Source organism: Bemisia tabaci, chromosome 8, assembly GCF_918797505.1.
Source record: "Bemisia tabaci chromosome 8, PGI_BMITA_v3".
Lineage (NCBI taxonomy): Eukaryota > Metazoa > Arthropoda > Insecta > Hemiptera > Aleyrodidae > Bemisia > Bemisia tabaci.
In genome coordinates, this window is record NC_092800.1 from 46,978,575 (window position 1) to 47,003,458 (window position 24,884).

The window sequence follows — 24,884 nt, forward strand, 5'->3', positions numbered from 1 at the left end:
TAGCTATTAAAGCAACCAGGGGTGCTGAAAGTTCCAAAACGCTGATCTTTTGTCGCAATTCGGAGTTTTTTTGGTATCCCAGTCAAATTTCCGACTTGCATCCTGGCGATATGACCAATATTATTAAAAGATGCCCAATTTTACTATGAAATCTGCAATATGCTAGAGTTCTTTTTCAGTATTATGCCAAAAAAAGTCATTATTTAAAGCTGCCTGACGACGTCCCTGAAATAAACTTCATTGAAAATTGATTAAAATTTAAATTTTTCACAATTTGACGGTATAAAGTAAAAATACAGACAGGAAAAGTGCACAACTTTCCTAAGTTAAATGTTTTTATTTTATTTTTCAGACAGTGGGAAAGAAAACAGATCAAGTTGTGAAATAAAGGTAGCACTCATCTTACCTCAATAGGTACAATTTGCAAAATACACATTTTTCAACCGAAGACTTGACAGTAATTTTCTTTCCACGGAACAATACAGATTCATCAGTCTTCTTTTAAACAAATATTTTTTAAAAGACTAGTGTTTTCATCGTACTATCATTTTGTTCATAGTAAGAGAACAGAAGGAAATGTCAAGAAGGGCGTGTAATACAATGTAAAATTGATGTTATCATGGTAGTTCGGCATGAAAGTTCCCTAGAATCGTAATTGAAAAAGCCAAAATACAAACTAACATTTATCAACCAGGTGACTAAGGCACACAATATTTATCAGCACCAGGTTTTAACTCATGGTTTTGAACTGCAGTGAATTGAATGTGGAAAACTGCTTCCTTCCCCAAGTGTAGAGTACCTCTTACAAAGAGTATCACCATCTTGCTCGTCCACTTCCTCCAAAAATGGTGGCAAAATTGGATGGAAAGCGGGCTGTTGCTTCGATGATTATCACCTCCTGTCAACCTTTCTACTAATCTGAACTACGGTAAAAGTAGTTATATAAAGTTTTAACGCCAAAATTTTTGATTAAACAAGGGTAGAAATTTTTGGATTCACGAAATTGAGGCTAAATTCATAGGGATTCTTTGGAAATAAAATCACATTTTCAGTTATTCTAGTATACATTTCCGAAATTCACCGTTTTTGGGTCCAAAGAGCTCCAAGAAAGCCTGAGATGGGGAGGCCAATTTAAACCGACCGCTTCATGGTGATTCTCTACTAATACAGGTACTACACTCAATTTGAGTTTTGTGACTTCTGGGAAATATTTGCTGGTTTGATTTGAAAAATCGAATAGATAGTTGAAAAAGAAAGGCAGACAAAGTGACAAGACAAGAGTTTTAAGCTTACTTATCAAATTTTTTGCTACACACATTCACTTACTGGGTGCGCAATGAATTTCAGTCTCTCATTAAATTCATTTCCAAGCTCTAATACTTGAGAAAAAAACTATTAATTTAAGAAAATAAAGGCTTAGCATTGCTGCACCAATTAGCATGCCACATTGTTTTTCTGAATGTTTTCACATTGTCTTTGATGAGCTGATTATCTTGGTGCAAAGATGGGAAGTTTCTAAACCAGTTTAGGATTTGGCGATGAAGATCAGAGGAATTCTTGAACACGAAACCATTTTCTCCGTGCCTCACCAGCTCGCCTAAACTGAGGGGAAAAGCAACAAAAGATGTATAAATTTGGCTGTTTGGCAGAATAATGAGGAAGGCATAAGTCATATACATGTTTTTGATATGGTCAAAATGGGAAAGTCAAAAGTTAAGAAAAACCACAATGTGCAATAATTGGCTTTTCAAGCACCTAGTTTTTGATAATTCATGAAGATGTTTGGTCAATTGTGTTCAATGCTCTCTCACACATCAATGGCTTGAATTGAAACAGTTGAATTCAATTATTTCCAAAGGGAAAAGAACTTGGAGCGATTTTTAGACTTTCTCACGACTTTCGTTGATTTAATTAATTTATCAACACAATACAGAATCTGTTCGACAGAACCTTATAGTTTCTCATGACTTACTGAGAGGGCATATTTGCACGAGACTTAAGAATAATTAATGAGAAATTATCAATACAGCTAGGAAAATATTGGATGACAAACATATGAGAACGAACGAAACATTTTTTTTGCTGTGAACACAGAGAAATAGGTAGGCAGAAATCATTCTTACCACTTAAAATCTAGGGCACATACTGGAAGACCACATCCAAACATGTCAACTACCTTCATAGGTAAATCTAAACCGCTAGAGGATGCATGCAGGCACACTCCTAGATCTGCAACGCCTGAAAAAATAGAAAATGTTATACTTACTAAGGGAAAACTGCTCATGTACCTAACAAATATGACACAAAACCTCGAAAATAGCACCTGTGGCAGGTTTAACCCCCTCTCCTTCATGTCCTGGTTTTAAAAGCTAACTAAGGTTTTTGGCTCACCGTAGTCATCATTTTAACCTTGTCCTTGCATGCAAGATTATTAGCTTTCCATGTGAGCAAAAATTACAGGAAGCTCCTAGCTGGGCTGCCGTATGGTTGTGCTTTAAATTATCCTACTATTTTGATTCTTAACGCTGTACATTGTCGCAAAATGTTTGATGATTGGTTATCCCTCGCATGAAAGAACATATCTGATCCGCACAGTTTCAGTATTTCTATAAACATGTTTTTTTCTTGGGAATGCTGTCACATGAATTGGTCTGAAAATGGGTAAGTGGCATACCATTTTAACGGTGTACCTGACGATTAATTTCAAAGTAAAATTACAAAAATAAAAAAAAAACCCATAAAAACCTTTTTGAGGGGACAAACTCTTTAAACTTGGTGGTAAAAATGATACACTTCTCTTGTTCATGATTGATTGATTGATCATTATGTTATACCTAACAATAAAGGATAATCTTCTGCGTCAAGCCATGGGGTGACGATACTGACTTTCTTCCACTGCCGATTTCTTATTTGTTCCTTGTAATAGTCTTTTTCTGGACCTTTCCCTGTGATAACACATAACATCTCTGACGGGCCATCTTCATCATAGGCTGGAATAGAAAAAATTCATCTTTTCCATTAAAAGTTCATCGATGCATAATCAGTCAAAAATGAGTGAGAGAAAAAAAAAGAGAATTTGCAAACTCCTGTGAAGCAAGAATTTGTGAGAAATTAAGAAGTTTTTACTCCAGCCCAGTAATGCAGACTGAGGCTACAAAAGAACAAAATTGATGCTAAAAATTATGAACTTAGATAACAGTAAAGGTACAATTTATTTGAAAATATTTGCTAAAATTTTTTTAAAAATAAATGCAATGTATAGATTTAAAGCATTGAATGTAAAAAAGAAAGAAAAAAATGCATGCCTCTTTTATAGTAGGTATCCTCACGATTCTTCTATTTAACTTTGACGGCTACTTACACTATTCCTACTAATCTATAGGATTTTCAATGTCTGTATTTTACATTGCCCGTAGCTAATAAAAGAATCTTGCTTTTTCTATATCCCTAGTATGATGGTAGAAAATTGAGGCAAACCTTGAAGTGCTTGAAGTAAAATGGAAAAGTCTTCATCTGGCGTCCAACTTGTGCTTGAAACCAAAACAGGGAGTTTCTCCTTCAGTTTTGCTAAGTCCATGTACTTGTCCCTTAACATGGATCGAACAGAAAATCTGTCAGATTTCCCTTCATCTGAGATAAGATTAAATGCATCATTTGGGCGATCATGCAGGACTGTTGCTCTGTGAAAAAAATGACCTAGTAAGTAGTGCATATAAAATGAATTAAAAAATTTTGCGTATTCATTTGCACTAGAATTTATTTTATTGGTACGCGTTTCTGAGCTATCCTCAGCTGAAAGCAAACACCATATTTTCTGCTCCGGCAGGTGTATGGCTGATCATAGAAAGTATTTGGTAAATAATTTAATAATTAATAATTGGTGCTATACATTGGCAGTGAGTTTATCTTTAACTTGCCCTGGTTGTTGATAGGTTGCATTTGCAACGTGACAAACCATCCTTCGGATTAAAAGGGTCAAAAAAATTATTTTTCAAACATCCCAGTAGAAGGCTGAATAGGTGGTATGATGGAACTGTGTGTGCAGCCAAATGGGTCAGCAAGGGCTAAGTATTTTTTAAATTCATTTTTTTAAAATACTGAATGACTTGAGATCCCAGTAATTTTTTTAATCTTTTTGCTTTGAATTAACAGAGAAAATCTATTTTGAAGTTGCCAAAATCTGGATCCATAAAAAACAATATTTTTGGATGTTTGTCATAAGGGGTTTTGTCGTAGGGAAGCAAGGAAGTCGACATTTGTTGACTGCCTGAAGCCTACCTGAAGACATGATGTATGTAGTTAAGTCATCACGACTGTCCATCAAATGTTAATCAGCTTTTTCTCCCACTTGAAGTGCTTTTTTGAACTTTTGAACAAATTTTGGGGTTTTTTCATGAGATCTAAGAGTAGGATCATATGGGTGATTTCACGATAACAGGAATAGTTAAAATGTGAAATACCTTAGAAATAAAAGTGCACCAATTTTAACAGGATTTCATTACCTCATTTTAAAGGTATTAAACTTCCTTTTTCCAGCTTTGGCACGCTCTATTTTGATTCAGTGCAAAGTTAAAGTGATTGATAAACAAGCCATTGAATCAGGTATCAGCGCTTCCCGCGGGACTGCTGGAGGTCCACGCAAACATGGCGGCCCTGCCAAATTGTGTCGGTTACGTAACAGACACAGCGTAACCGACACTCAAAAATGTGAGATTAAAGATGATACAACAGATGAAACTTGGCAATTCTTGAGTTATGAGGTGGAATTAATGCTGCCTTAAAAGTTTTCTAAGCTTTGGAGACTTCCTTTTAGTTTAATACTATTAAATTGAGGTTTTTGCGTAGTGAGGAATTAGTGCTACACACGTAAAAATCACTGGTTTTCATAATAATTAAAGTTTTCATTGTAAAAAAAAGTGACTTATTAGTAATAGCTTTGTCAAGAAGACTTCAGCGAACAATTTGATGGCAGTTCTGAAACTCCTGACTCCATCTGGCGAGATAAACACTGCACTTTATACAACTGCAAAAATTTGTTGCCAAATGTGGCGACACCTCTTTCTTATGACTTTTCTCGCTCAATAATAAACATTTCACTTCAAACTGGCAATTTTCTTGAACACTAGAGTCTCTTTTCAGCAAATATTGCCAAAGAGTTCATGATCAGTACTGATTTGTTACCGCAAATTGCTCTTTTGCTTCAAAATCGGGGTTGGCGACGCGTAACCGACCGGACATTTTCGGCCTTTAAAGTCTCATATTATTAAATATAATAATAATTCATCATATTTTTTAGCATGGATAGGTTCAGGGACATCATTCCTATTGATTAATTAATTTGGTTTTCAATCGTTTTGCCCGGTGTCGTTCAAAACCCACGGCGACACGACTATTCCTATTATCGTGAAATCACCCATATGTTGAATATTCTGTAAAAATGTTACCCTGCTGACCACAAAAGTACAGTAAAGATAAAGAATGGTAATTGAGCTGCTGTTTTTCGTAAAAGAATTCATTCAGCAATTTAACAAATAGAAAAAAAAGGAAAAACTGGTAGATGCTCCATACAGTTTTTATCAGCATAATACTTAATTTCTACATCTATTCTGTCAATGTTAAAATTTATAATTTTTCATTTAAGGTGTCAATGAGTTTAATGTAGGTGTAGAAAACTTACATGATTCCCCATTTCTCTGCTAGGTCCTCCTTCATGGCTTTAGTGACACATAGATTCGCATCTGCTTTTCTGCCAAAGTACTCTTCTGTCCACTTGGAAATCTTGACTAACTTGTGTTGCTGGCCGAGAGAAAGCGCCAGAATTGTATAAGCATAATTATGCCAATCAATAATGAAGCAGGACTGCATTAGACGACAAAAAAACCAGCAAACAGGCATGGTTGGAATGCATGGAGGATTTTGAACCAATACGAATGAGGTTCGACCGATCAGGAGCAGTGATAAAAATAAGACAAAGCTCTGCCAAAGCACTTTGATAGGATACGCGATCAGGAGAGGCAAGTCTGAAAATTTTTGAGAAGTTCAATCATTAGAAATTGCAAATATCTCGGACTCATACCTAAAACATGTTCATATTAATTATACTTACAGCTTGTACTTACAAACCTTGCCTACCAGCAGTAAATACTGATTGAAGTATATAGAAATACAAGAAAGGCAAAAATAAGCTGTACACAACAACATTCATGGGATGGTCCTGAGTGACTAATAACTGCTCTGTCTGAAGCGCAATTCAGACAGTTCAACTTTTTGGAGGTTCAGAGCATTTGAAAAAAGTAGGTTTGTGCAATATCTCCAGGGAATTAGGTAATGAAACTGAATGGTCACATACATGTAAAAAGATGCATAAGCTCACTTAAATGTTTTTAAGGGTCCAAAAAACAATACTTCTGATCAATTTTGATGAGTTCAATTTAGGTACCATGGCATTGATTTCCGAGGCATATATCTATATGATTTGGTAAGACACCGTAGGATAAATAAGGAGGAAAACTTACATGAACGGAAATCTGGACATGGAGCAAGATAATGGACAGTGATATTGTTAGAGTCTCCGATTGCTTTGGGTAAAGTTGATCCTGCAAAGCCAACGAGATGAACTTCAAAATTTTCTTTAGCGAGAGACTGAGCGTGGTATAACATCCTTGGGCTTCGCCCAAGATCTCCCAACACCACCACTGTTACTTTTTTACGAGCCATGATTATGTGTAGTGGTGTTGCAGTTAATTAATTGAAAAATAACTTATAAGAAAGCCACATGGCAGTGTACGACATTGACAACTGTGACAACACTTCGCACTTCGTGGTCGGTTCGGTGTTGTTGAACAAAATGTAAACACTGATAAGAAATCGACGTTGCCGGCTGACTATTTTCAAAATAGTTATTGGGCCCTGGTATAAAAATATCCGCTAGAGCCTTGGATTTAACTACTTCTTTCATCAGCTCCAGTACACAAAAGAAAATGAAAAAATTGCTAAATGACATGAAATTCAATTTTCCCTTTCTTGAAGTTAATTAATTAAAAAGGAGTGTTTGAGTTTCTAAGACATTTTGGCAGCAGCGCCAAAAACATAACCTGAAAGGCTTGACTGTTTGTAAATAAAACAAAAAATCAGCAAAATCGCCGCCGCTGCCCCTGGCTGCCCGTTCTTTTTGTGAATTTTCGATTGTATTGTCTCAAAGTAACTTAAATTTTAAAGAGGAATGTGCTCTTAGTCTATACTAATCTCGTCTGAAGTTGTAATGATACAGTGCTTCATTTAATATCATTGTTTTTCTTCTGATCCTAAGTTAGTGTTCAGCAGTCGCATTGGATCTCTTCTGGAATCGCAACACCATGGAGTTGGTGTATTCAATTTTTTCCAAGCCGACTCCAAAAGTAGAGGGTTTTGAGAACCGATGTTTAAGGTAATTCTTTCCAGTTCCTCACACCAACCACTTATCAATTGCATCCTGTTTTATAATAAACAAAAATGCTCACGTTGATACACAGCTTTAAGTGGTGAACTTTGCGAGATATGTGGAATTCTTTAAAAGTAACAACCCAAAAAGCGATCAAATGGGGAAATCATTGCATCTTGATGAGGCTCAAATCTCAGCCTCTAAGTTATTCAGTTAAGTTTGCCCCTTTTCGCATGTTATCCTAGCGCCACAAGAACGAATACCCATTGTTAAAACCTTGTGGCCTTTAATGTTAAATTTACCACAATGTTAGCACCAGCATAGTGGGAGGAAGAAGCTGTATTCAAAATCATTCTGTAAGGACAAATACTCTTCATTTTCATCTAAGTATGTTCTGTGCTTTTAGTTCCAACCAGTTACTTACCTTAATTTTTTTGCTCAGGTTCATCGAAGGAAAATCAATAGTTCGTTTATCAACCAGAAATGTCGTTGCATGGAGCACACATGTTGATCTAGACGATTCCAGTAACAAACCGTCTGAGTACAACGTTTATGTAGCAGATCTGAATGTCCCATGGCATCATCACAAGTAAGATGACTTTAGTTTGCTCTCTTTCACAGACTTTTTTTTAATGTACCTGCACTTCTAATTTTTGATAGACACAGTACAGTTTTTATAAATTTCGTTTTTATGAATTATATTTGATGCCTCTTGCGATTTGAAATTTTTTTTCAGGTTTACAGAAACTATTCTTTTTGATAATAGCAATAATGAAATTTTCCCGCTACCCAACTTATTTAAATTTTTACAATTGAAATCCCTCTCCTTAAAACCTTAAAACATTTTTAGTTATTCCTTTATCAATGATTTGACAAAGGTAAAAATAGTTTCCATTTTTGTATCACAGATCCTGCAATGGGAAATTCTTTAGTGTGCAAAAATTTAAGGTCTTTTTGTAAATTCAGGTAAGTAGATTCTTACTTTCTCAGTGCATGACCCAAGTTTCAATCATGATTTCTCCTTATACTTCAATATTTCCAAAATTAATATTGGCAGTCATTGATTTCAGGGTAACTTCTTGTGAAATGTTTGTGACTGCTTTGGAATGGGATTTTTGCGGACTTCTACTGTTGATTGCTGATGCATCTGGTCAAGTGGGTATCTGGGAATTCAAAGATTTTTCCCTAAATGAATGGGTTTGCGTTGGAACTGTGTCATTCCATGGAGAATACATTATTGGTGGAACATTTTTCCACAATGGCAAAAAAGTAAGATGAATACCTCTAAATTATAATCCAGATTAGGAATGCCACCATCACAATAATTTTTATCTACAAATCAATTTTTCGAAATGAAATGTGAAATGTATACTCACCATCAGAAAGTTTCCTTTTTGAAAGGAAATATAGAAAACCTGTCTGAAAAATTGTTAAATATTGAAATTTTACTCATGGAAAATGCAGGGTCATTGTAGTCTGGTATATTAGAAAATACAGAAAAAAGAAAAGTTCTAGTCTTTTCTTTTCCTGATGAAACCAGTTTTACTGAGTTTCTAGCATTTCTTTTAATTGGACTGAGTTAAGCAGAAAGGAACCAACCCACATTTTGGAAAAAATTGAGTTATGAGTGGTTTTGAACTCAACCACTGCTCTACTATCTATCACCAAAAATTCAAAGTTTTTGTTGGAGCAAATTTTGCAGAAATTGAACTTGAAATTTTTCTTTTACATTGAGTCTTATGCAGGAGCCAGACTTTCAACCTCTTTTTCTCGGTTCGATCCCGATGTGGCTTGGTTCCTTTCTGTTTAACTCCGTCCAATTAATGTTCAATAACTTTTTTTTGTATCTCAGGTTAAATCAATTTGAAAGCTTTTATTAGGATCCACTGGAAGTCAAAAGAAAAAAATGTTTTATATCTTGATTTGCGGAGGAAAATCTGTACCTACTTATCTTTCCCTCAGTATGTTTAGTAAATTGAGTCCACAAAATGTCACATGATTAAATTTTCTTGCCTGTCAAAGGCAAAGGCCATGTAAGACAAAGTCAAATCATAGGGATTATATATTATGTGTCTATGATATGTCGATGGCTGATGTGGGAAACCACATATCTCTGTTTGCAACTTTGCATAATAATAATAATTGGGCTCCCTATACCATAGTCCCTTTTCAGTTTTAAAACTATTCTAATTGCTTTTTTTTTTGCTGCAAAATTTTTTTTTTCTAGGTTTCTTTTGTTACAAAAGGACCAGCTGAGCAAATAGTAATTAATGTAAGACATCTTGAGTGCATGATAAATTGTTAGCATGATGTTGGTGTCACAGTATTTGGCAAGAGATCTGAAAGCAAAAATGGAGGCATTAAGCTTGCTACTTATTGTTTCAATATTAGATTTAAAAGAATGCACATGTCCAATAAAAGGCCAAGGTATTTCAGGGAATCCACCCTGTCAATTTCACTCTCACCGACAGATATGTTGAAAGTTGCACTACTTTTTATTGATTGCAGATTATAAAGTTGGTTTTACATAGGTTCATATCCATAAGATTTATTTGACACCATTGGAAGAAGAGATTTATTATGATATATGCATCAGGTTCTAGATCACTGAGGTCATGATTACAGGGTGCATACTTCCCGTCATACTTTTTTTTGTGGAAAACTAGTCAGAAGTGCAAAACGCTCTTCCTGACCTTACATTTTTGGAAGCAGCCTTCACATTTTTTGAGGTTGCCCTCTTATTGCTGTCCACATAAGACTTGCGCACCTTGCATAAAAGAGGGGCGCTTCACTATTTTCTTTGCACAAGAGAGCGTGTTATAAAGTTTTCTAAGCAACTAGCTAGTGCTTAGCTGGCTTATGCCTTCTGCCTTCACATTTTTTGCTCCTTTTTTCCAGGTGCCTTCACATTTTCGGCCTGTGATTGGCTGATTTAGCACTTTCTGCACCCTCAAAACTAGTCAGCATAATTTCTTGAAAACTCCTTTGGTTTTTCTTCTCTGATAGGCTAATATTCTGTCCCAATTTCAAGCTATAAAGTTGTCCTATTAATCTTATGAAAAATAAAGAGGGATCAGAAATGTTAAATGATTGCAATAGAGATCTGTGGTTTTGCCCTTTGGCCGTCAATATGTATTTCTGAGCTAAACTTTATGGTTGATTCCTACTCTATTTCATATTTCAGATGACATTGTTTGCAGACAAGAAAGATGCCGTGACGTATACAGACAAATTTGGATTTTTAAGGTTTTCACCATCAGTAAAACAGACAGGTGGCTGTTCAATGGTCGGTTGTTTGCTGATTAGCACAGCAGGAATAATTAGCGCAATTGTTTTTCACGAGAATGAATTGGTCAAGTCGTCAGAAATTCTCGGCCCAAACAAACTGAACATCTCTCTAGTAGATGTTTGCTATGGCAAGAGTAAGGACACATTTTAATACTTTACCACGTCAAGTTACACATCGTTGACGAAACTGCCGAAATCTTAGTTTGTGGGACTGCAAACCTCCTGTCATACTTTATTCTCTAAATGAAAAACTACTTAACGTCATCTTTTGAAAACTTTGGCAACTTTTTATTCTCTGTAAGAAGAATATTTTCTGAAAATTTCCGCTGAAATGGTGGTTCGATCTCTTTTGAAAAGAAAAGAATAGGAGCGGAGGTTTGGAAATACTGTAATCGATTTGCAGTTTCACTATCAACAAGTTGTTACTTTACAGTAACATTCAATAATATTTTAAATATGATTTTTTTTATTAAAGAAGTGGTAATCATGCCAAGATTTTAATCTATGATTCAATTTCTCTTCCAGATGGGCATTTCATCGTGGTGGTATCCAACGGGAGCGCTAATTGTGCCATCCAATGTTATCGTGTATCAGTTCAATTCATAGATGAAAAGTGTCACATTACAAGTCAAGCATTACCAAGTTTTCATCTCCGCGCTTCTTCCAGAGCTGATAATGTTTGTAAGTTTCCCATTGATATTAAGTATCCGAAAGGTTTCCTTTAAAATTACTTTTCTGAGATCTCTATTTTGCTCAGCAAGAAAGTTTTCATCCGTTATCTTTCAGTCTACTTCATGGTTCACACAGTTTTCAATCAAGAAGCGTGTTTATGTGAAGTACTTTATCTTTCAGTATAATGAGCCTCTAAAATGTCAGATATCAACCAAATAAAATTTGATAAAGTATCAAATTTTGAGGAGAAAGAGAAAAAAACAGAAATCCGGAAAATGGCAAGGAGATGTGAAGCGTGGATCAAAATGACAAAGTATCACAAAATAAAAGAATTTAAACCATAGTTTACTTAAAAATTAGTGTAATAAAGGAACAATTGAAGTGCGTAAATTCATAACTGTGAAGCGCTCAAGTGAGAGATATGTAGTGCCAAGAGTTAGATTTTGGATGAAAAATCTAAAAGGTCATTTTTAAATTTGCAGCAATGTCAGGGAGGTTGAAGTCTACTTTTGTAGTAATTTGTAATTTCTTCTCCATTTTTATAAAATTTACGTTTTCTTTATTCCTCTCAGATACAAACATTGAGTCGCTGAAATTTGTTGTCAGAGAGGATGCCGATTCTCTTGTTGTGGCAGCTAACGGTAAAACTGGCTCATTGTTTGAAATATGGGAATTATCGGAGAAAAAACTGAATATCCATTCCATGTTCTCGTCCACCTGCACATTGGATGAAACAACTGAGGAACCCAGTAAAACTTATGTATGTACTCATTTTTTGTTCAGAATATTTACAAGAAAAAATTTTGAGGAAGAATAAGAAGAATCCTCTCAGTCTGGTTTTCTCGACCGCTTCGCGACACAAACAGAAAATCAGGAGGCTGGGCTGCACTGATGATGTGTTTAATTAGACTTAAAATGTGTCTGCAGTTTCCTTCTTGATTGGTCACACTAGTGTTGTTCCAAACAGCATTTCTCTGCGGGGAACATTTTGCTTTTACCCTCTGTAATAAGATTTTCAATTCAATACTGAATTATAACTCAGGTTGGCAAAAATCTTCAACATTCATGTCAAAATGACTCGTGCATCCAACTACTCTCCGTCATGTTGAACAATCTTTTTGAAAATTCTCAAAACAAACACCATGCGGTCCTGTGGTAAATGTTTCCTCCTGTAAAATGCTCTTTTTGTTCAGAAAATGTTGACAGCTTATCAAAAAGACAACCTTCGATTCACATGATAAAACAAATTAGTTTAGGTAGATCTAAACACAAACTTTTTTTCGCACATCGAAACAGCAAGGATTGTATTGATCTATTTTTTAGTCAAACACGTTGTCTTTAGATGCCCATCTGGGCTGAGTTTGTAATTTCTATTTTGTTTATAATTTTTCATTCATTAAGTCTTTGTCTCTAAGTCATTTGCATAATTCATTTTATTTAGTCTTCAATCTATTTTCTGTTAAGAGGAGCGGCAAAAAGTCAGAGTATTAGCTGATGGTTGTGAACAGATAATTTTCAAATCTATTAAAGAAGTCACTCTTTACTCAACCGACTGTCTTACGTTTTTTTATTTCTTGATGCTTTTCTGCTCAACTGCAATAAGTAATGTGTCATGTTGCTCTTATGATTTTTTTCCTTGTTCACGCTTCTAGCTGTGGGATTACACTTCTTCATACCAATCAGACCTCGCAATTGAAAGTATCACAACATCTAAACTTTGCATGTCCAATTCATCATCATCAGCAAACATAATTGTAGCTTTCAGTGACCTGACAGTTCAGTGTTTCCAACGGGAGCCAAGAAAAATTAAAAAGGTCAGTGATGAGATTTTTCTGCTTGAAATTTTGTAATCAAGGCATTTTTTGTGTTCTTTCTCTTTTTTTGTTTTATATTTGTATGATTCCTGGCATATTGTCTGAGGCAGAAAAAAAGTTTGGTTCATCCCTTGTTTTGAGGAAAATACTTGAGGGGCATCGAAAACGAGGCGCATAAGTGCAGCTTTTGAAAAAATTGATGTATTCATGTTTTCAAATAAAACTAGTTTTTGATTATATTCCATGAAAAACTCACCACAAAAATCCAATTTCTAAATATAGGTATAAAATTGAGTCGAACTTTCTTTCCGCCATCACGTTCCATGGAATTTTGAAACTTTAAACTCATAGGTATTTCTTGAAATATCAGTAACTATACTTAAGTGCCTTGTCCTCCAAGCCCCTCAATTTTGTGATAAAAAATCTGATTTTCAGACCAGTTACAGATGTGATAGCTTGTGATGACTATACTAGTGAAAAATATATCCTATTGCAATCAGAATTTAGCAGTCTGAGCCTGAAAACTACATGGTAACAGTGGCCTAATTATCGGTCGATCCACAAGTTGCATTGTTTGTTAACTGATCTATCTCTTTTTAATTGTATTTTAAATTCTGCCTTTTTGAATTGATGCGTTTGGAAATCAAGAGCACTTGAGAATTGAAATTTTGGCTTTCATAGCAAGTTCGTCAACCAATTGTCAAAATGGTATTTTTTTGGGTTCGTCAGTAAAAATATTTTTTTCTTTTGCAGATCTCGCAAGGTAATTTAAATCGGCAGCCAGGCTCATGGGATCCGCTCAACTCAAAAAGGAGCCGACAAGACAATCGTGTAACTTCAATGGAGTTGAGTTGGCTAGGAAACTTACTCGTTGTTGTCGATTCCATGGGACAGCTCTCGCTGTTCCGCATAGTTCCTAATGCTGAATCAGGTCCGTCATCACTTTTGTCATTTTTAAAATGCTGAGGAACTGGGATTGGACAGCTTTCAAATTCGATAAAATATTAGAATTAATCACCTAATTTTTTTTCAAAAAATGGTTTAAACCAGTTACCTGTCACTAAAATAATTTGTCAATTTATAAATGAGATGATTTTCAGGGAAATCAATGCATAAAAAGAATTCTTTTAGAAGAGCGATTTTAGTCAAGCTCGGTAAAAAATCAGGATTTGAGTTTGCAATGAAATATCCTCTCTAGTATCTCAAAGATGAAGTGCAAGCGATTGAGTTCATTTTTTTGCAAAAGAAAAATGAAAAAAAATTTGGTGGTAAACATTTTTGGTGTAAATTTCAACGTCTCTACAGGTCTAAAAAACTGAAAATCAGGAAATAATTAGAGAATTTTATCAGGTCAGGGATAAATCAGGGAATTTTTTGGAAAATACTACAAATGTAAAACACCTTAATACTTAAAATCTGAACAAATATCAGTGCTTTCCTGTGAAATCGATACGAACAAGCTCCCTGATTCTTCATTCCGTCCCAGAACACCTAAGTAATAACCCACCATAATTTTATAATTTAGCTCTGTTCTGCCGCCTGATTGCTGAAATTTATGCTGGTACAACAAGAATCGAAAATCGATTTATTACACAGCGCAGATAGGGCCTTGGTTTTTCTTATCTTGCCGACAAAGCCAGATAAGTTTCACCAATCAGGCTGCTGACAAAAAATCAGTGCTACCCACATAATGGAACTGAGTCTTGGTCCAGTTCTTTCAGTAAAATTTCACTGAGAGAGATGTGCCGTTCGGTGCAAGTAATTTTCCTCGCATGAGTTTTTCCCTTTTTAATGAGAATTTTAGTTTTAAACTGAATTTCACCATACATATGCCGAAAAACTAACTGTTTCAGTCATAGTTTTGCTTTTTGCTAACAGCTCTTTCCTTGTAGCAACATCACTTATCAATTTTCATTTTATGTCCTCAGGTGGACCACTAACCGTAAATTCGGCAACAACACAGCTAGAGTTCTGTCTAGTCTCAGGCATCGATTGGTTCGACCTGTTGATCTCCCTCCCTCCAGTTCTTCTGGAGCCCATTTATGATAAGCTGACCGAGAATTTCAAAAGGCAGCCTCCTGCAATCCAGCAATACTACTTCTTAAGTCTTATCAGCTTTAAATCCTCATTGTGCCGTATGATGCTCAGCGGTCAGACGAAAGCTGGTGATTTATTGTCGTTACTCATGCTCTATTCGGTTTCGACTGCTTTCAAGTCACTTCTGAGGCCGTCAGATTTGTCATCACCTGATAGAGGACCTGCGGAGAGTGTAGCAGGTTTGTGTCATACGTTGATGCAGGTTAAAAATATAATTGCCTTGATTTGACTCCAATCATTTGGGCTCAAATGGAGCCCTTCGATGTGGCAAAGATTTGCAATTTAAGTACTTATCCTTCTGTAAAAGTTTGCAAAAAACACGATAGCACTAGTGGTTTTCTCTGAACCCAACTCGTCAGCTCAATGAAGCTCTCAAAGTTGAGGCCGTTATGGAGGGGACTGAAAATTCTGATAGCCAAGGGCAAGAGGCCTTTTACAGAGTTGCAACAAACAGGGAATACTGGGGAAACCAGGAAATGGCGGGGTATTTTGAAAAGTCAGGGAAAACCTGGGAATCTAGGGAAAAATTTAATTGTTAAGTCACCTTTATTTGTCATCTAGAATGGATGTGATGTTACAAACAATATTTTGTCTGAAAACTATTTCAAATTATGTCTTTTTAACCATCTGGCAACCCCTCAATTATCTGGGAATTTTACAAAAATGTGTCTGGGAAATCAGGGAAATATCTTGGAATTTTATCTCCCAAATTCTGTGGCAACCCTGCTCTCATCATTTCTACTTTTAAGGGGACTGTTTTAACAGCATATCAGATACCAATAGAGCATCCTTCGATGTGTACATTTAGAGTTTTGTGCGTTTTTACATCTAAAAAGTCTATTCATACATATGTATTTCTTATGTGCAATAGACTTCAATTCCAAGGCATGTTCCAGAGCTCACAACTCTTGAATTGAAGTTGTTTTAATATCTACACTGTGTAAAAATATAGTTTAAATTTCTTGGATGTTCTTTACAGCATTGATGTCGGAGCAATTGACAGACGTAGACAAAGTGCTTCTTCATCTGGAGCCAAAAGAGTTTACCGTTGAACCGTCCACACTTCAAGCATTGCAGCAGCTAATTCAGTGGGTGGCCGATCTGGCTCTAAGTCTCCTAGCACGATTACCTGAACATCATAAACTACCCGGAGTAAGAGTTGCTTCTTGATCTGTTGCTTTTGAATCAAATTTCACTCTTTGGTTTTGTTTTCGAGCAAACTATGGACTTCATTGAGCATGAGATAAACATTTTAAAATTTATTACATCATTTTTATTGCATATTTTCTTTTCAAACGAAAAAAAATTGGTCGTCTATGATCCACCAAAGTATGATATGCAAAGTTGGACTTTATTTTTGTCCCAATGCTCATTTATCTCATCAAGTGTATTTTGTATTATATTTTATCAATTTGATGAAGTTTGCTGTTTAGCTGTTTCTGACCGCAACTCTTCTTTTTTCAGCATGACCTGCTTTTATCGGATTTGAAAGCTCTGAACGTTTTAAGAGAACTGTTAGCTATAATAAGAATATGGGGTTTACTAAACCAGAGTTGTTTACCTATATTTTCAAAAACTGCAGAAAATCTTGATGTATTAGTCTTGATTTTCAAACTCCTCTCCCGCTATGTGCAGTGCTCAGAACCAGATGAACAGTTATTAGGTAAGAACATCTACATTTTTTTAGACATTTTCTCCTAAAGTCTAAATATCTTGGCAAATGTGTACATCATCTAGGTTCATGACATCTTAAAAAAGCTTTCGAATATCCTTAATTTTTTCCTTTCTAATATTTTAGTCCTTTATTATTCTTGAATTTTGAGACATTGCGTAGTTGTGTTTTAAAATTCTTTAAAGTCTATCGTCACTATAAATTTGTTTATTAAGGTAGCCAGTGCTATGAATATTTTCAAGGACCTCTTTGAATCCTCTAAAATTTTAATTTAGGTACATCATTTAAAATTCTCAAAAATTGTTTGTGAAATCTTGAAAGGTCTTACCAAGCCTCTGATTCTTAAAAACTGCTTATGAACTCCAAATACTCACTCAGAATTTTGAGTGATAACAGTTATGTGCTCTTATTCTAAATAATCAAGTATGGGAAGGGATTTGAAAACCCTGAACAAGATAGGGTGGCATTTAAGAACCCTGCAGGAATTTAGCGTTTTTATTTATTATGATGCTCTCTGCAATCTCCTGAGCAAGAAGAGCTTTTGCAATCGGATTTTTTTTGTGGCAGTGTAAACGAAAGCGGGACTGAAAAGTAAATTTTTCCATCTTCTTACATGCAATTTTTCTCAGGGAGATTTGAAACTGTTGTTATGTATGCCTAGACGTTGTGCCACAATTCGAAGGAATTTGATTTGCTACATCTGTCTTATCTTCTTGACGGGTGGGAAAACAAAAGCTCACTGCAATTATTAATCACCAATCATTTGGAATTGTTGAAAAATAAAACTTTTTGTAATATAACCTCTTTAATTTCTCAAAAAACTTAAAAAACATGTTTATTTATTGTACATATTTATTTATTCCTTTTTCTTTTGCTACTTTAAGAGGAGTTGAGATTCTTCAAGAAACACTTTCTCTCATGAACAATTTGCATGCAAATTTTTTATTGTTCCATCTGAAAATGTTTAAAAAGCTGATTTCACAGTATTTTTTATAATTTTTTTCTGCCATGGGGAATAGTATAAAAAATAAAAATAGATTTAAACATGAGTAAATGCCACCGCCTAGTGACGTCATCTGGCAGCATTTCCCATTTAAACACACGCATTTTAGCAGATTAGATAATTTTGTCATATCTTCTCTAATAATTGTTCAATTCATGAACCAATGGTATCCTCGAGTTAAGTTCACTCAGTAGTTTCTGAATTAAACACAAAATTCATCAAAGTTCTGTCACGTTCAAATTCTCTATTCCAGACGAATGCAGTGACTTACCATACTTAGTGAGTGTTTCGGAGATTCTTCGACCCAAGCCTGTGATAGCGATTGCAACGCCAATACTTTTTCAACGAAATCAACCCATTCAGGTAGAAATCATACTGTATCACTACACAATAAATTGTACTATAGAAAAATGGCGCATGAGCATATGAATTTTGCCCAATATCTCTCTTAAAACATCAGTTGTTGAAGAGAGTCATCAATATTTTCCTTTAAATTTTCAGACCCTTTAGATCAAATTACAAACAAAAAACAAAGACACCATTCAAACAGAGATTTTCAAATTTTCCGAAAATTCGTGATTTGTCTTAGGAACTTTGGTAACGTCTGAAGGCTCTTACCTCCCCTGCCGTGCTCTTCCTGAGCACGGCAGTTCATCGATTAGAACTTTTGGTTTATGTCAAATATCTGGCAAAATACTCCATCTTAGTCAGAGTTCTCTTCTTTTGAGACATCAGAAGTACATACTAAATTAGTTAATACCCAGGCTGCATGTATACCCATTTATTACAAGGGAGCAGACTTTTTTTAGGAGAAGTTTGCTTATTGGAATTAGTCAAGCAAACTCCACATTCAAACAAGAACATAGTCCAGGCAAAAACTCTTAAAACAGAGGACAGACATTGAATGAAAAACAAAGATGGTTTCAAAACGTAACAATTTCATTTTTAACATGTAAAATTAAAAAGAAAACCAAAAAAATAAAGCGTCAATCCGCTACTATATTGGGAAACCATGACTTGGTCGGTCTCTTGATTCCCAAAAATTTGGTGTGTTTCTATCAAACTTGGTCTATTTCACCTCAATATTTTGTAAGAATCTCGAATTTCGTTTTCATTTTTTCAGCTGGAGTTTGGAGTCGAACCTGAATTCCTGAAATTTGTACCGGAAGTCAAGAAAATCCAAGAAGAGGTTTCATCCTGTAATAAATATGCTGACCATATTCGACATTTATTCTTGGGCACCAAGCCTGTGACAGTGAAACAGTGTTGCAGGTATGAATGGATGTACATGGTTTTTCCTAACTTTTGAAGCAGGAAATCTGCCTTATTTCTTTGTTTGTTGATCACAAGTTTTTCCAATTGGTCAAGCCGCAGCATACCTTTTGACCAATATATCAACCATAATTTGAAAATCAATAAAGAAAAAAATCGGTAATTGATGTATCAAGAATAAATAGATTTCTGATACATTTCAAATTGATTCCCTAAAAATGAATCTATCAATAACTAATCTACAGAAAAATTATTCATCAAAAATGGAAAATGGATGTATTGAAAATTCATTTACAAAAAACATTTGCTAGCGTATTCTTTTTACGAGGGTAGCCCAAAAAGTAAGTTTATCTTTTCAATATCTTCTGAATTAAGATAGATAAAGAAAATCTGTAAGAAACTTTGAAGAGCCATTACTCTTAGCTTTCCAACGCGCTATGGATTTACCTGATTTAGAAAAGTGCTTCCACATATTTTACACGAAATTCCTCCATCATCCGTAAGCCACTTTCTTGCAATAAGCGATTGACACAGCAACTCATTTGCTGATGGCGCTCCATGAAATTTTGGATCCGCGAGGAGAGGAGTTGGGTTCAGAAAAATCCCGTTTTTCTAGAGTTCTACGGAACCAAATTGGAAAATTTATAGCACATTAGAAAGCTGAAAGTAGTGGCTTTTCAACGTTTTTACAGATTTTCTCTATCTAGGTATCTTAATTCAGGAGATATTGAATAGGTAAACTTACTTTCTGGATGACCCTCATACCTCCCGGTTTAATTTTATGCAACATCTTTCTTACTCTGTAATCCATACTTGCCAAAAGTCCGGTTCAGTTTGACTTCTCTGGGCTTTTTTGGGGGGCACAAAACGTCCGTATTACACTCCTCTTTGCTCTGATATCAAGAACTGCATAGATTTATCAAAAATCAGCTAAAGTGCACTTTGAATTGCGTAATTTTCCCTCATTTTTTCTTTTTTTAACAATAAGAATTATATTTAAGTGTGCCTTTTTAGTGCCTTTCAATTCTCTGTGCATTTACCCCAGATTATGAAGAATATACTACAAACTTTCAAGTCTCAGTGTTGTTTAGTTTTCTGTTGAAAAAAAAATAAAATATCGGAGAAAATTAAGGAACGGCTTATGTAGTTAGGCTAATTCTATTCACATCTTTTTGGCTCAATTTTCAGTTTTCCTGGGCTAAGATCCTTTTTATTCATAGATGGAATTGTAAGAATGCGTCTCTTTATCTTGCAGATGCGGTGGCAGAGCTCTAGTTCAAGTGCAAGTTATTCGAGTAGCAGCTCTCAGAGCATGGGACTCCAGATGGGCTCAGACATGTTTGTGTGGGGGGCGATGGATGATTCGAAAAATTGATGTTGATCTCTACTAAATCTTCTGAATCGTTCTCAACCATCATTTCCAGGGGTTGGAGCCAGAGCCAAAGCCTCAACATTGCAAAGTTTCATCTGACATCCTCTTTCTTCATTTGTTTCATTGTTCCCCTCGTGAAAGAATGTAAATACATTGCAGTGTGCAAAATTTCCCCTTGCTAATTACTTTTTTACCAGGAGATTCTCGAATATTTCTAAATGAAAATTTCACTTAGATTTCTTCTGATCTCTTCCAAAAATTAGAAATCTTTTTGGACGAAAATTGCGCTGGCACATTCTTGTAGAAATTGAATGGTTTGAGAATATGCAGCCTTTTACAAAACTTCCCTCCAAGAAGGAAAATCACGGAAGTTTTGAAGATTGACAGTTCTCCGTTTAAAATATTAAGCATGGCAGGAAGTCTGCAACATTGGAAACCAAATGAGATTGCTTCAGAGTTTCACTGTCGATATGCATGTTTCAAATTGAAAATTTTGTAGTATTTTCATCTGTAAAAAGTCATGAAGGAAATTCACAGAAGAAAATTAAAAGAAAATTATAGGTTACCATAGACCTGAAGGTAAATAAATAAAATGTCATCTGAAACTCCAGAATATTGCAAGACAAAGTTCCTTTGGCTCTAGTACGTACATTAGCTGTAAATTCATGTAATATTTTAATGAACATTAGACTCATCTCAATTTTCCATGTTTTTTAGTCATTTTTTAAGTATTTGTGATGTATTGAATCTTTCTAACGATGCGTCTCTTGGGGTTTTATGTCATCTTTTGTAGCTGAAAATAACCAAAAAAAAAACTAAGGAAAGAGAGGAAAGAAGAGAGTAGACTCTTGTCATTGTTCAATTAATGGTAGTGATCAATGAAATGATTCTAGGTGTATTTATTATCTTTTTCAGTATTAAAGCCTAAACTTTCCCAGTCGAATTCCTCAGATGAATCTTCACCTGGGGAGAGAATGTTTTGAAAATATTTTAAGAATGTTTCTAAGAAAATCCTAGAGCAAAATGACTATAACCTGATGAAAAGAATGCATGAATTAGTCGTAAGCAAAAAAAGTGTCAGTGCTCTGATAAATGAACATGTATGTGCATTGAATATACAAACTTGTGTAAATATCTATCAAATATCTCAAACTATTTGAGACTTGAATTTAAGTAGAAGTATATCTAAATGATATTTGAGTAACAAATTTGTTTCCTATGTTCTCAAGGTTAAAATTTTAGCAAAAGTAACTTACCTGATTTGCAAAGCAACTTTTGAAGGTTTTAAATCTTTGGTGTCCCACATACAGAGAGATCGAGGCCTCACATTACAAGATGCCTCCTGGGTATCCCAGGATCTAAGGGAGGATTTTTTTGGTAAAATTCTTTATTTGCATTTTATTAATTACTGACTCAATTGAAAGTCGTATGAATTTTTCAGTAGTTGTAAAATATTGTAAAATAACGTGTACATTTTGTAAATTCGCACCTCTGGTTGAATAAAAACTGTTTATTTTTCCAAAATGTATTGAATATTGACTCTTTTTTGTGTTGAATGTTAAATGCTAATTTTAATTTTTGGAACTTTTAGCAGTCATTTCCCTTCCTATAATAAAGTTGACCCAGCACTTTTCTTACAACTTGTTTATGGACAGAGCCCGGGCCTCTTTTTACCCCTAGCCCCCTCAATCTATCCCTCAGTTTACTTCTTCTTTGGTGTACGAGATCATTTTTTTGTAAAAAATATCTTCGCTTTGTGAATTTGTTCACTTTTTTTTGTCAAGAATTTAAAGAAATGAGTTAAAGTAGTTGCAGACGAAGCGTAAAAAAATGCCTTCAATCAGGCAGATAGGCAATTTGCGATCGGGAGAGTTAAAATGGTTGCTCGCGTAGCGCCTGATGGTCAATTTTTGAAGAAATCGCCGTTCAAAGGTGAAACATATGTAGATCAAAAGCATGGACTTAGTGCGACAAAGTGTCTTCAATAAGTCGGATGGGTAACCGGCGTTCGGGAGAGTTAAAATACTCGCTCGCGTAGCGCCTGATGGTCAGTGTCTGAAACTATCGCCGTTCAAAGAAAATAAGCGGGGTAAGAACATAGAATAGACGTAGCACGACAAAATGCCTTCATTTCGGTGGATAGGCAACATGCGTTCGGAAGAGTTAAAATAGTTGCGCGTATATAGTGCCTGATGATCAATTCCCACAATGATCGTCGTTCAATTCGAAGTGAAAATGAAGACACATTATAATTCCGTGATTTTCCACCTTAATCGCGTGATATATTAGAATTTTGAATAGCTTTTTCTGGAAACCACGTATCTGTGCTTTTTCAACTGCCAAGCATCGAACTTCCGCTTTGTTTCGAGATTTTTGGTAGTTGCTTGTTTCAAAATATTCATGTAGCTTCTCCATTTTTTATATCACTTTGTAACTCAATTTTGAGTGTTAGTGAAGTATGGGTCCCTTCTCGCGGGAGGTCACGTATTCTTGTCAATATATTAAGCCAAAAATGTGTATGGTCTACTACACTGCGGGCAAGGCCGGATTTACCTCCTTGCCGCCCATATTGGCCACCTGTATTTTTCCGCCCCCTTCTCATTCGTTGTGAAACATCATTAAAACCATCAATTGAACGTGCTGGTGGCAGGTCAGCACATTGCCATTAGGCTATGGCCACTTCGTGGGTAATGAGTGCAAATTGAAGCCTCCTAGGTGGATCGGCGCTTCGCAACATTACAACTTTTGTCATTGCGTAGACTGACACCGAGTTTTCATTTGATTTTTTTTTTTATTTTCCCTCCTCTGTATTTTATTTCATACCTTGAAGCACGGTTTGTAAAATAAGGTTCGATTGGTAATCTCATCATTCTGTCTCTGTAGAATTACCAATAATAGTGAGATGGCAAAGTTACCGATGGACCATGGTAAAAACGCCATATATAATATTTTTTATCGACTGTGGTAGAATTACCGAGATGAAATGGTAAAGTTACCGGGATTTGATTACCAATAAAAGTGGTATTCTTACCTGAATAAATCAGTAGAAATACCTGTTTATAATAAAAATATCGGTATAAAAATACCGGTGGTAACATTACCAATAATTGGTAAAAAAAAAGAGATGGTAAAGCCAGGGCCGGATTTACCTACTTGCCGCCCATGGGCCGCCTGTATTTTGCCGCCCCCTTCTTATTCGTTTTGAAACATCTATAAAAACCATCAAGTTAACGCGACGGAGGGGGAGGGGTGCATGAGACGCGTTTACCTACTCGTGTTGGATACATTTTTTGCGAAAGCTCTGTCAACACTACTAGCAAAATTTCACGGAACTTTGCGCGAAAGTTAAGTTCCGTAAACCTATCTCTACGTGGACAAGGTCCTCCATTTGTAAGAAATGAACCAAAAAATTATGAAAGAACAAACATAAATGTGGTTTAATAATTTTAACCTTCGCCGCTGCGCCGCGCTGATCGCACTGTGATTGGCGCAATACGTGGAGTATTCCTGCAGTCTTGTAGGCGCTATACGTTTCACGCCAACCGCTCCTGACCGCACTATGTTTGGCTCAATGGGTGAAGTATTCATGCAGTCTTGTAGGCGCTAATATGTGTTACATGCCGATCATCGCGCCGAGGGCTTGTCTTCTTCATCTCAAGTCCTCGTCATCATTCCTTCTCATGCGTTGAGCTCCAGGCCAAATTGCGTGCACAGTTCCTCTCTTCACTCTACTAATTAAAGCTGCTATTTCTTGTATCACCAAAAAAACGACAAAATTAGAAATGACCGTACTCTCAGGAAAGAGATATTTCTTCCCCTTTTCTCATTGATAATTTTTTTTCTGAATCCGATTTTCTTGTAAGTACCTACATTTAAAAAAATTGCAAAATTTGCCGCCCCCTTTTACTGCCATGGGCCGCGGCCCATGTAGCCAACCCCTTAGTCCGGCCCTGGGTAAAGCTAGGCGGCGGCGGCATAGAAACATCTTTTATAAGCGTCATTCATGCGTTAGTGGGTGTTGATAAAAAATTGCAATTTATTGTAATTTTATCTCTATAAAATCGAAATTTTATTTCAATTTATCGCAATTTTATTTCAATTTATCGCAATTTTTCTCCCGATAATATTGCGATGAATCGCCGTCGATAAAATCGTGATTTTATTGCAATTTATCGCGATTTTTTATCCGATAATATTGCAGTAAATCACGACGTCGATAAAATCGCGATAAGGTGAGGTTGGGTAACTGGGCGGTGAGGTAACTGGGCAATACC

The 24,884-nt window shown here is 35.6% G+C and overlaps 2 protein-coding genes across 2 annotated transcripts; one reads left to right on the forward strand and one right to left on the reverse strand.

Annotated features, from left to right (window-relative positions):
• Positions 1-306: 306 nt before the first annotated feature.
• On the reverse strand, positions 307-6,846 carry Alg1 (ALG1, chitobiosyldiphosphodolichol beta-mannosyltransferase). The gene is made up of 6 exons (XM_019057812.2): positions 6,516-6,846; positions 5,678-6,020; positions 3,478-3,680; positions 2,835-2,990; positions 2,124-2,238; positions 307-1,602 (listed from the first exon to the last, which is right to left on the reverse strand). The coding sequence occupies exons 1-6, from the start codon at positions 6,715-6,717 to the stop codon at positions 1,401-1,403; spliced, it is 1,221 nt and encodes a 406-aa protein (XP_018913357.2). The 5' UTR covers positions 6,718-6,846; the 3' UTR covers positions 307-1,400.
• A 261-nt stretch (positions 6,847-7,107) lies between these two features.
• MED16 (mediator complex subunit 16) lies at positions 7,108-22,138 on the forward strand. Its single transcript, XM_019057830.2, has 14 exons — positions 7,108-7,426; positions 7,863-8,009; positions 8,491-8,689; positions 10,605-10,842; positions 11,234-11,389; positions 11,953-12,140; positions 13,033-13,194; positions 13,948-14,125; positions 15,123-15,470; positions 16,271-16,443; positions 16,756-16,954; positions 18,220-18,329; positions 19,090-19,238; positions 20,494-22,138. Exons 1-14 carry the CDS (start codon positions 7,356-7,358, stop codon positions 20,627-20,629), a joined length of 2,454 nt encoding a protein of 817 aa, XP_018913375.1. The 5' UTR covers positions 7,108-7,355; the 3' UTR covers positions 20,630-22,138.
• Positions 22,139-24,884: the final 2,746 nt, after the last annotated feature.